At 59.9% G+C, this 12080-nt stretch overlaps 1 protein-coding gene across 4 annotated transcripts in view; it reads right to left on the bottom strand.

The window, feature by feature from the left end:
* NIN (ninein) overlaps nucleotides 1–11149 on the bottom strand; it is a 66502-nt gene extending 55353 nt beyond the window's left edge. For 3 of the 4 annotated variants that reach the window (XM_030240339.2, XM_050975444.1, XM_050975443.1), the window contains exons 1-2: nucleotides 11094–11149; nucleotides 5207–5410 (exon numbers count right to left, since the gene is read on the bottom strand). In XM_030240339.2, coding sequence (XP_030096199.1) covers nucleotides 5207–5389 — 183 coding nt within the window. In that variant the 5' untranslated portion in view covers nucleotides 5390–5410; nucleotides 11094–11149. Of the gene's footprint in view, nucleotides 1–5206; nucleotides 5411–10862; nucleotides 10929–11093 lie in introns of those variants that run through there. The other variant, XM_030240338.2, reaches the window with a different exon arrangement.
* Nucleotides 11150–12080: the final 931 nt, after the last annotated feature.

Below are 12080 nucleotides of genomic sequence, written 5' to 3'. Positions count from 1 at the left end.
CCCCTGGGGTCTGATAAAACAGACTGGCCCCGTGGTGACACTGGGATGTCACCAGGAGCAGGACACCCACAGGAGCCTGGGGAAGGTCAGGCTGAGGAGCAGGAGGTGGCAGGAGTGCAAATGCACATCAGCAGCACAGGGACAGGCACAGGGGGTGCCCAGTGCCCTCCTCACTCTGCAGGTGGCACAGGGGGCAGATTTGTCCTCAAGATGGGCCAGAGGTTTTCCCAGCAGCAGCTAAGCAGCAAAAGCAGGCTGTGGTGCAGCTCTGACCTTGGATGTCTGCAGGCAGAGGGCTCAGAGAGCTGGAGAAAGAGCACTGATAAAATGAGAGCTGGGCTGGAGCACGAGCCAGGCAAGGCAGCCACGGGACAGCAAAGCCACAAGGGCTCCAGAAATCCTGCAGGAATCCTCCTGCAAGGCTGGGGGGGCTCTGGAACAGGTTCCCCATCCCTGGAGGTGTCCAAGGCCAGGCTGGATGGGCAGGGAGCAGCCTGGGACAGTGGGAGGTGTCCCTGCCCATGGCAGGGGGAGAACAAGATGGGCTTTGAGGCTCCTTCCAACCCAAACCACTCTGATTTTATGGCTCTGTTCTGGTGTTGCTCATCTGTGGGGCTGCTCATGGGGGTCTCCCAGCAATCTGGGGCTGATCCCAGCCAGCCAAAGGCAGTGGGGGTTGGGAAGGTGATGCCCAGTCTGCTGTCATGCCCACCCAGGATCAGGGACAGCACACACAGCCCTGCCTGGGAAGGTGGGCAGGCCCTGGCACAGGGTGCCCAGAGCAGCTGGGGCTGCCCCTGGATCCCTGGCAGTGCCCAAGGCCAGCCTGGATGGAGCTTGGAGCAGCCTGGGGACCCTGCAAACCCCACAGGCAGAGCAGCACTGCACAGCCAGGAGAACTTTCACAGAAGGAATAAATCCAACAAGACAAACCCAGCAGCAGAGGCACAGCCAGCCCAGCCCAGCCTCCCCAGCAGTCAGGGACCAAGCAAAGCTGGGCTGCTGAGCAAGCCCAGCTCCTCTGAGAGATCCCAAGGCCCCCTCCCAGCCAGCTCCCTCTGAAGCTGTGCTGATTTGCACTAGGAAGGGCTGGGAGCCTGTGCCAGGGTCCCTGCTGCTCCTGCTGTGGCCCTGCCATGCAAAGCACCTGGCACAGCCAGGACAGGCAGCCGTGGCTCCTTCCAGCTGCCTGCCCTGATCTCTGCCCCTGCCTGCAAACTCCTTCCAGCCAGGAGGCTGCACAGGGAAGTGTCTGCTGGGGGAGATGAGGATCATGGAATATCCTGATCCACAGGGATCAGCCAGCCCAGCTCCTGGCCCTGCCCAGACCCCCAACAATCCCACCCTGGGCATCCCTGGCAGCTCCTGGAGCTCTGGCAGCCTCGGGGCTGTGCCTGTTCCCTGGGGAGCCTGGGCAGTGCCAGCACCCTCTGGGGGAAGAACCTTCCCTGAGATCCACCCCAAACCTGCCCTGGCACAGCTCCAGCCATTCCCTCTGGTCCCAGCAAGCCAATCCTGCAGTGCCATCGCTGCAGGGCACCTTGGCCTGAGCCCCCAGGGCACCGAGGGGAGCAGAGGCACAGCAGGCACAGGGGGAGGATATTTGGGGATTTTGCAAGAGGTCATTGCAGGGAGCTGGGAGTGAAAGCCCAGCCAGGCTGTCCTTGCTGCAGGCTGGGAATGCAGTGGTGCAGGTGAAACCTGAGCTCCCCATCCCTGCTCAAGGACAGCTCCAAGGACAGGCCCTGCACAGGGCCCAGAGTGGCCAAATCCACAGAATCCCAGGAGGATCTGGGTTGGAAAGGACCCTAAAGGTCATCTCATCCCTCTCCCTGCCATGGCAGAGACACCTCCCACTGTCCCAGGGTGCTCCAAGCCCATCCAGGCTGGCCTTGGGCACTGCCAGGGATCCAGGGGCAGCCCCAGCTGCTCTGGGCACCTGTGCCAGGGCCTGCCCACCCTCCCAGGCAGGGCTGTGTGTGCTGTCCCTGATCCTGGGTGGGCATGGCAGCAGACTGGGCATCACCTTCCCAACCCCCACTGCCTTTGGCTGGCTGGGATCAGCCCCAGATTGCTGGGAGACCCCCATGAGCAGCCCCACAGATGAACAACACCAGAACAGAGCCATAAAATCAGAGTGGTTTGGGTTGGAAGGAGCCTCAAAGCCCATCTTGTTCTCCCCCTGCCATGGGCAGGGACACCTCCCACTGTCCCAGGCTGCTCCCTGCCCATCCAGCCTGGCCTTGGACACCTCCAGGGACAGGGACTGGCTCCCAGGGCTCCTCCCCATGCCTGCACTGTCCCCAAGACACCTCTGGTTTGCTGCTAATTAAAGGGCACAGAGAGGACAGACAGACAGACACAGCCACACCCATCCCCTCACTCCTGCCATCCAGGCTGAGGGGAAGGAGCCCTCCTGAAGCACCCAGGGGCTGCTGTGGGCATCACCCTGCACAGAGTGTGAGCAAAACACTGCCACAGGGGCTGGGCTCTGCCACCAGCCAGGGCAGGACTTACACCCACCCCAGATCCATCCACCCCCAAACCATCCCAGGGCAGGATTTACACCCCATCCATCCCCAAACCATCCCAGGGCAGGATTTACACCCCATCCACCCCCAAACCATCCCAGGGCAGGATTTACACCCATCCATCCCCAAACCATCCCAGGGCAGGATTTACACCCCATCCATCCCCAAACCATCCCAGGGCAGGACTTACACCCACCCCAGACCCCATCCATCCCCGGGCAGGATTTACACCCCATCCACCCCCAAACCATCCCAGGGCAGGATTTACACCCACCCCAGACCCCATCCACCCCCAAACCATCCCAGGGCAGGATTTACACCCATCCCAGACCCCATCCACCCCCAAACCATCCCAGGGCAGGATTTACACCCCATCCATCCCCAAACCATCCCAGGGCAGGATTTACACCCACCCCAGATCCATCCACCCCCAAACCATCCCAGGGCAGGATTTACACCCCATCCATCCCCAAACCATCCCAGGGCAGGATTTACACCCCATCCATCCCCAAACCATCCCAGGGCAGGATTTACACCCCATCCATCCCCAAACCATCCCAGGGCAGGATTTACACCCACCCCAGACCCCATCCATCCCCGGGCAGGATTTACACCCCATCCACCCCCAAACCATCCCAGGGCAGGACTTACACCCCATCCACCCCCAAACCATCCCAGGGCAGGATTTACACCCCATCCACCCCCAGACCATCCCAGGGGAGGCAGCACCTCCAGCCCCTCTCTGGATGCCAGCTCAGCTCCCAGTCCCTGCCCAGGGCAGAGGGCTGGAACCAGGTGATCTTTCAAGTCCCCTTCCAACCCAAACCATGCCACAATTTTATGATCCCAGAGCATCCATTGATCCCTGGAGCAGAGCCCCAGCACAAAGACAAGCACGTGGCCCCAGTGAGTTGCCCCCTGAGCAGACAAAACCTTCCCCCACTGCCCCCCTCCCCAGTGCCCTGCCATAAATCCCAGCCCCTGGAAGTGCAGGCAGACAAAGGCTGGGGCCATCTGCAGCAGGAGGGGCAGGTGCAACAAGTCTGTGCTCAGGGAGCTCTGGGTCTGCTGCTCTGCTCCCCAGGAGATGCCAGGGAACCCCAAGGATGCCAGGGCCATGAATCTGAGATCTGGCCATTGCTGCTGCTGCTGCTGCTGAGGAGCAGAGACAGAGATTGTCCTGAGGCTCTGGGGCAGGCTGGGAGGGAGAACCATCCCCAGGGACAAAGGGGGGATGAAATAAAAGGGGATGCCTCGTGTCCTGCAGGGATGGAGCTCTGGGTTGGGATGGGGTGAGTGTGACCCTGCACCTGGGATGTTTTAATGGGGGTTTTGGTGTCCTGAGCAGCTGTGACAGCCACATCTGTCCTTTTCTCCCTGTGCCACCATCCCACAAGGGGCAAAGCCAGGTGATAGGACTTTAAGCTGAAGGAAAATAGATTTAAATTCAATACTGGGAAGGAATTTCTGGCTGGGAGGGTGGGCAGGCCCTGGCACAGGGTGCCCAGAGCAGCTGTGGCTGCCCCTGCATCCCTGGAAGTGTCCAAGGTCAGGGCTTGGAGCACCCTGGGACAGTGGGAGGTGTCCCTGCCATGGCAGGGGTGGCACTGGATGAGCTTTAAGGTCCTTCCAGCCCAAACCATTCTGGGATTCTTTGATAACAGCACCCCAGTGCCCCGTGCTCAAGATGGCAGAGCAGCACAGAAGGTCTCTGGTGCTCCAGAAAATGCCACACTGCAACTCTAAAGGTCAACAACCTCCACCTGCATCCACCCCAGCCCCACTCACTGTCAGCAGAAGAGCAACAGCCCCAGGGCAGGAGAGGAAGAAAAAGGAAAAATCCCTTTGATCATTAAAGGAATTATTTTGTTTGTGAGAACTGCAGTTTGATTGGAAATTGGAGTCAGGATGGCTGCCTGCCTGCTGAAAGCCCTGGCTGCCCTGCTCCCATTTCTCTGAATTTAATGAGCAGTGATGGCATTTCAGGGTGATTTCCAGGGAAGGATCTGATGCACTCTGAGCACAAGGACACCCAGCTGAGCACGAGATCCCCCCCAAGGGCAAGCAGCTCCTGCTCACTGCCCTGGGATTTAACTCCATAAAGGTACAACCACAATGGAAGATGGCTTTGGGAAGCCACCAAGAGCAGGCAAAGGTGGCTCAGACAGCCTGGGACAATATTCTCTCCCTTAGAGAGACATCCGTGACTGCACATGGCCCTGCCAGCCTAACTGCAGCTTAAGCCAGAGTAAATCACAGGCTCAGGCCCTGGATTTAGGGCTTTGTCCCACCCCAAGTGGCTCAGAGCTTGTCTAAGCACCTGCTGAGCTGGTTTGGGGAGGTGACCCAGGAACCAGCGCTGGGGGCACGGGCACAGCGTGAGCCAAGGGCAGCCAGACCTGGCACCTGCTCTGGCCCTGGGAAAGCACCAGGGCACAAGGCTCAGCCCAAAGTGGGGCTTCCTGACTTTCAGACCACCTCCAGTGAGGGCAGACAGAGCAGTTCCCTCCCCTGCCATCACCAGTTCTGCTCTTGTGCCCACCCTGCTGAGCAGACCCCAGCAGTCCTGCAGCACCAGAGCCTCAGCAATGCTGGATGCACACAAATCCCACACATCAGTCTCTCCCCAAAACCACCCCATGCATCTGCCCCCTCCATCCCCCCCAGCTCCTTACCCTGCCTAGGAGGTTTCCTTGCAGGAGGGTCTGCTGCAGTGCTGGGGCCACCTCCTCCAGGTGCAGCACGTGGCAGAGGTCAGTGAGCTCCTCCTGCCCCAGGGAGCCCGTGCCTGTGCTGTCAAAGCTGTCAAAGAGCTCCTTGAGGCGAGCTTCATACTGGTCCTGCTCAGCTTCATCCATCCCATAGCCTGCCACACTCACCTGGGGGATGGGGAAGAGAAGGGACAGGTCACCCTCGGTGGCATGGGACAGCAGAAAACCCCCAGGGCTGCCACAGCAGTGCCCACCAGGCTGGGTTTGGTTGCATTAATGCTCCACCACTGCTCCAGCCTCTCCCAGCAAGTCACAGAGCAGAGAGAGCCAGGGGAAAAAGCCTGCAGAGCCAAACCCTGAGGAGGGGACAGCCCAGGTGGCAGGTCCCTGTCCCCGTGTGCCACCTGACACTGCTCCTGTCAGCTCGTTTGGCTCAGCTGCAGCAGCTAAATTGCTCCCTGGAGCTCCAGTGATCCCCAGGTGCTGCAGGTGAGGCTTTGGTGAGCAGAGAAACAAGCCAAGAACAGCTCAGCAGCTGCAGTGGGGCCCTGCCTGAGGAGGGGAGGGCAGGAGACCCCAGCCCAAACCCTTCAGGGCAGCTCCCACCATGCCCACCCCCTCCAGGAGCACAACAACCCCCCTGCCCCACAGCTGGGATCATGGAATGCTTTAACTTGGAGTAAAACTCCGAGATCAAGCCCAGCTGCCAAGAGCTGCCTGTGCTGCTCTCCCTCAGGTGTTTCCCTGGCTGAAGGCTCAGAAGGGTTTGACAGGCAGCAAACCCAGAGCACCTTGGGGACAGCCAAAATGCACCTGTGTCCTGCAGCAGGCACACAAAACCCAGACCCAATTTGCCCCAGGTCTTCACCTTCCCCTCCAAGTCAAGTTTTCACCCCTCTCATCCTGCTCACAGCCCCAGGAGCTGTTCTGGCAGGGAGTAGAAGGAAATTCCTGTCTGAAATGAAGGATTTGGCTGGAGCCATTTGCTCAGCCTGGCCCAGGGCTCCTGGCTGGCTTTGGGTGGCAGCAGTGTCACCCAGTGCCACCACACAGCCTGGGTGTGGATGTGCCACTACCCTGGGGGCACAACAGGCTTGGGGGACAATGGGCACTGCAGCTGGTGTCCCAAGGACCCAGCTGGGCACCCCAGGATGCTTGGCCAGCCTCACCCATGACCCCACACCAGCCAGCTGTGGGAATTCTGGTTTTGTGACTGCTGGGGGTCAGGTCACATTTCCCAAAACAGGGGGTCCTACCCAGCCCCCTCCCCACCCAGCTCCTCACAGGGTTCTCGTGGCTCCCTGGGCCACCAGCAGCACTCCTGGACATCCCAGAGCTGCTCCAGCTGCAGCCCAGTTCCACTGCCCTGCCCAGCCCAGCCAGGAAATCTCCAGGGCAGGCACTGCAGCAGCTGTGTCCTTGATTTCCCTGGCTGCAGGAGCAGATGCCAGGGCAGAGCATCCTCTGGATCCCACATCTGCTGAGGGCTGGTGGAGCACACAGAGCCCAGGGGACAGGGACAGCCCAGCCTGGCTGTCCTTCCTCCTGCCCTGCCACAGACAGGGATGACTCTGGACACTCCAGGGATGGACACAACCCTTCCACCTGAGCCTCACACCCTCCCTGTCCTATTTTTTTCCCCCCAAATCCCTCTTGAGCTGATTTCTCACGGCGCCCAAGCGCTGGGAGGAGGAGGGAGGGCACAGACACATTTAACCTGGGGCACAGAGGAGGAGGCAGCTCCCAAAAACTCAGGTGCCTGTGAGCAGGAGGAAGGCAACAAACTTGTTTCCATTCCCACACCAGCAACCCCATTTCCCACCTGCACCCCCAGGGCTCGACAGTGGCTGGATCCTGGTGGCAGGGAGCCCTGCCTGCACATTCCAGCACCCCCAAAACTCACAGCCAAGCCTCCAGCAAAGATGACTCCACCCCACAGAGCTTCCCAAGCATTTCTGAACCTCTTATCTTCAGGGTCAGCCACCTCCTGCCCCCCCAGAGATGTCTCCAGCACCTGACCAGAACCAGTTCTCCCAGTTAGGGCAGAGAGCTAAATGCCACCTCCCAGTATATCCCTGAGCATCCCTGCTGCTGGAGCACTGGGATCACCCCTCTCAGTGCCACAACAGCACAGAGCCCTAAAACTCACCCTGAGCATTGGGAGCCCCAGAAATCCAGCAGGAAAAGCCCAATCCCTAAAGGAAAAGGGCATCAGGGGTGTGGGTCACACCTGCCCTACAGCCCAGGTGAGTTTTTGGCGAGGGCAGCCGACACATCCCTACGCCGAGGGGACAACCAGAGCTCAGAGGAACCAACCATCCCTGCAGAGCCTGGGGAAGGCATTCCCTGTTTCCCAGGGCCAGGAAGCAGCGGGGAGGCCAGGGCTGGGTGCCTACCTGCTGTCAGATGGCCCGGGGAGCTGCCAGCAGCCCGGCGATCCCGCAATCCTGCTCAACCTCCATCTTAGGCAGGCGGCTCCGGCACGCAGCCGGCTGCGCAAGGTGACCCAAGATGCCTCCCCCTGCCTGAATTATTCAGCAGCGCTTCCACAGCGAGGGGGGGGGGGTGAAAAAAAAACCACCCAAAGGCTCCTTCCTACCTGAGGAGCTGGCATCAGGCAGCAGTCAGAATAATGAGGTCAGCAGCATCAAGAGCCCCGGCGTGCGCTGCCACCTCCATCCAGCAGCCGTGCCGGGGAAGGGGGGACCCGGCAGAGGCACACAAAGCCCGAATGAAAGGGCAGCCTTTCATCCCTGCTCCAGATGGGCCAGCAGCTGAGATGCAGCAGGGATAATAGGGGCAGGCAGCAGCTGAGCAGGGGCTGCCCGGTCCCCCGCCAGGAGGAGAGGGGATGGTCCCTGCACAGGGCATCACTTTGTTCAGATTTATTGCTGCCCTTCTGTGCTGTTTCAAGCCCCCCAGAATGACCAGCTTGAGCAGAGAGTGCTGAAAAGTGCATGTTTAGGACAGTCAGCACCACGTTATTCCTTATTTCTATTCCCCTTATTGCCAGCCCGGGGAAGCAAAGCGCTCCGGGATGATGAAGAGAGGAAGTTCTCACCGGCATTTCTTTCCTGCTTTTAAATCCAGCCCTCCTGAGAGCCAGATAACCTTCAGGGCACACAATGTAGGGGCCTGATAGGACTAAATTCTCAGCTAAATTTAACTCAAACAATGTAGGCTTAAACAGTAATTACTGCTTCGCATATTTAAGTGCCTGGAATCGATATCAACTTTAGCCTGGAGCTAATGAAGACACAGATTGGTCAATCAATGGCATCAGCAAGGAAAACCAGCACAATTAGCACAATTCCTTTTTTGGGGGGGGGGTGGGGGGGTGTTTGTAAACAGTATGAGTGACAGAATCCCAGAATTACTTGAGTTGGAAGGGACCTTAAAGGCCACTTCATGTCAACCCCCAGCCAGGGGCTTCCACTAGGACAATACAAAATCACACTTGCTGCTGCACAAGAGGGAGATTTTGGGATTTTGGGGATGGGCTGCATCACTGACCAGGGCTATGGGTACCTTGCCCTTATCCCTGCCCTCCACTGAAGTCATGTTTTTACTGCTCCTCTTGATTGCCTCACTCAAATGAGGGCCTGGTAATTAGCAGTAATTACCCAGCAGGGCAGCCTCCTGTGGCCACCTCCAGAACACAAGCACCTATTCCATGGGATGTCACTGCCCCGAGTGTCCCCCCTGAGCTGAGAGCACGGCCACACCTGGGCACTTTAAAGCAACTTTCCCTTCCCACTGCACCTGTGACAACCTGGGTGATGTGAACACAGCTGGCAAAACCCACCAGGAGCCCAGGTGTTAATGCTGGGGGTTGTAGGAGATGCCCAGCAGCCACCAAAAGCAGACTTTGGAGCCCTTGCTGGAAAGCCAGAGCTGAGGTTGTCTCACGCTCATTATCTCCTTCCCTAATGAACCATCTCATCCATCACAGCAGCTCTGCTGAATCACAGAATTCCCTGAGCTGGAAGGGACCCACAGGGATCACCCAGTGCAGCTCCAGGCCCTGCACAGACACCCCAAAACTCCCACCCTGGGCATCCCTGGAGTGTTGTCCAAACTCCTGGAGCTCTGGCAGCCTTGGGAATGTCACCATTCCCTGGGGAGCCTGGGCAGTGCCAGCACCCTCTGGGGAGGAACCTTTCCTGAAATCCAACCTAAACCTGACACAGCTCCAGCTGTTCCCTGGGTCCTGTCACTGGTCACCAGAGAGAAGAGCTCGGTGCCCCGTCCCTGTGCCCACCCCAAAATCCCCACACCGTGTCAGGACAATTTCCAGCTCAACTCACTTTGTAATGCCCGGTCCCTTCCTAGAGCAGCAGCCCCACAAAGGGCCACACCGAGAAACCAAAGGGAAAAACAAAACCCAAAAGGACAATGAAGCACCTCAATGTCAGTAAATCACTTGACAGCACGCCCAGCTCTTCAAGGGTCACCACCAGAGTCAGCCTTACAGCTGGCAGCTCCTCCTCCCCATTGACCACGCTCCTAATTTTCCCTCTGCACCTCAAAACACCCCCAAAAAACACCCCCAGAGCCCCCAAAGTTGGCAGAGAGCAGCGACTCTGTTAACCAAGCTCCGCTCCAGATTAGCAAAGCAGCGATGGCTATAAAAGCACTATAAATTTATGTAAAGAGCTTCAAAGCAGCGCAGCGGTTTGAATATTCACGCCAGCCCGGTATTTGCATTGTAATAGGGCTTTTCACTCCCAGCCTTCCCTCCGTAAGGAAAAACAAAGCGCCCATCTGGTTTGATTTTGCAAATCGGGCTGGAGTCGCTCTGCAGTGACTCGGGGAGCCCCGGGTGCGATAAAGCCCAAGGTGGAGGCACAAAGCTGATTATTTCAGGAGTAAACAAAGCGAGCCGGTAATTCATCCAGGGAAATGCGGGATCCGGGAATTCCCGCGGAGCTCGGAGCTGCCCCGCTCTGCTGAATCACGGTGAAAACGAGCCCAGAGCCTCCCTCGGCTCCGTTTTGGGGAGCACATGAGGAAGAGGAGCAGGATACACCCAAACTGTCACCCAGGCACCCAGCAAAATCCCAGCACTGGGTGCTCCTGGGCTGCGGATTTTGGCATTCCTCGGCTCCATCCCTACAGGGATGCTCCAAGGGAGACGGGCCCACGGTTGGGGACCAGACAGCAGATGCTGTCTGCCACCCTGGTGACAACGAGAGCTTTGCCGATGACAAAACAACTGCTGTTATTAATTCCTCCAGCTACAGCCGGCTGCTTCCAGGGCTCAGCCCGGCGAGAGCTGTCCAGAACCCGCTCCCAGCGCTCGGAGCATCTCTCCGGGAGCAGGGATGGGGTGCCCTTGGCAGGAGGGCGAGCGGCACAAGGTATCTGTCACCCCGCGGGACCACTGCCACCAACACCGAGCGGACCTTGGGAGCTTTGGGGTGTCACCCACTCACAGCCACCCCTGAAACCACCACCGCGCCCTGCGGCTACGAGGAAGCAAACCTATAACCCTAACCCGATCCCCATCACCCCCTTCCTCCAGCATCCCCCCACTTCCAGCACTCCATCCCTCCAGCATTCACCCTTTCCCTGCAGCACCTCCCCGCCCTCCAGACCCCCTTCTCCCCCAGGCACCCACCTCGCCGCTGCGCCCCTTCCCCGCCGGCCCGTCCCGGCGCCCCGCACACGCGGCCGGCCCCGCCGGGAAGGGACGGGAAGGGGCGGGCTGGGCCCCGGCACCGCCCGCGGAGGAGGGACCGGGGCGTTCAGCGCTCCCCCCGCACCCGGGGCTCGCTGATGCCCCTTCCCTTTCCCTTTTCCCTTCCCTCCCCCGTTCCCGCAGCCGCCCCCGCGCCCGTCCCGGCCTCACCGGCTGCCGGTGCCGCGGGCGCGGCGGGGCTGGCGGAGCGCTCGGAGCGTTGCGGGGCCGGGGGAGGCGCCGCGTTCAAATGCGGCCGCGTTTATTGGGCCGAGGCTCGGGGGCGGCCCCGGGGGTGCGGGACGGCCCCGGGGCGGGGGGACCGGCGGCCTTTGTGCGGCACCGCCCGGGAACGCCCCCCGGTACAAGGGACGGCTGCGGGGGTCTGCTGGGGTGCTCCGCATCCCTGGGCCACCAACGTGTCCCCGCTGTTCTGCACTCGTGTGGCATCACCTGAACTTCCTGCTCTTATGTCCCCCAGGGTGACATCACCCCAACTTCCCGTTGTCCTGCACTTCAAGATAGCATAACCCTCGGTCCCCGATGTCCTGATCCCCCGGATGGCATCACCTCGGTTCCCATCATCCTGCACCCCAGGGAACATCATCCCATCTCCCTGCTGTTCTGCACCCCCGGGTGGCATCAGCCCAGCTCTCCACGGTCCCCACTGTCCCACACCTCAGAGTGGCTCTTCAATGTCCCATCCCCCCAAATGGCATCACCACAGTTCCTGTCATCGCACTCCCCAAGGCGGCATCGCCCAGCTCCCAACTGTCCCCTCCCCCAGGGTGACATCACCTGAGTTCCCATCATTCTGCACCCCACGGGGACATGGGCTGTCCCCATCACCCTGGCTCCTGCTGCCCTGTACTCCAGAGCAGCATCACCCCAGCTCCATCCTGTCCCCCAGATGGCATCACCCAACTGTCCTGCACCCCAGGGTGGCATCACCCCAGCTCCCCAGTGCCCTGTCCCCCACAGTGACATCACGCAGGTTCTCATCCTCCCTCAAGCCAAGTGGACACCACGGAGTCCTTGCTGTCCTATACACCAAGGTGGCATCACCCCGGCTCCCCACTGTCCTGTCCCCCAAGGTGGCATCATCCCGGCTCCACGCTGTCCTGCACCCCTGGGGACACGGCCCTGCAGCTCCTCATT

The sequence above is a fragment of the Serinus canaria genome, chromosome 5 (genome assembly GCF_022539315.1).
Source record: "Serinus canaria isolate serCan28SL12 chromosome 5, serCan2020, whole genome shotgun sequence".
In the NCBI taxonomy this organism is placed as follows: domain Eukaryota; kingdom Metazoa; phylum Chordata; class Aves; order Passeriformes; family Fringillidae; genus Serinus; species Serinus canaria.
Note: the sequence above shows the minus strand (reverse complement) of the source record. Positions and strands in the feature narration are given on the sequence as shown.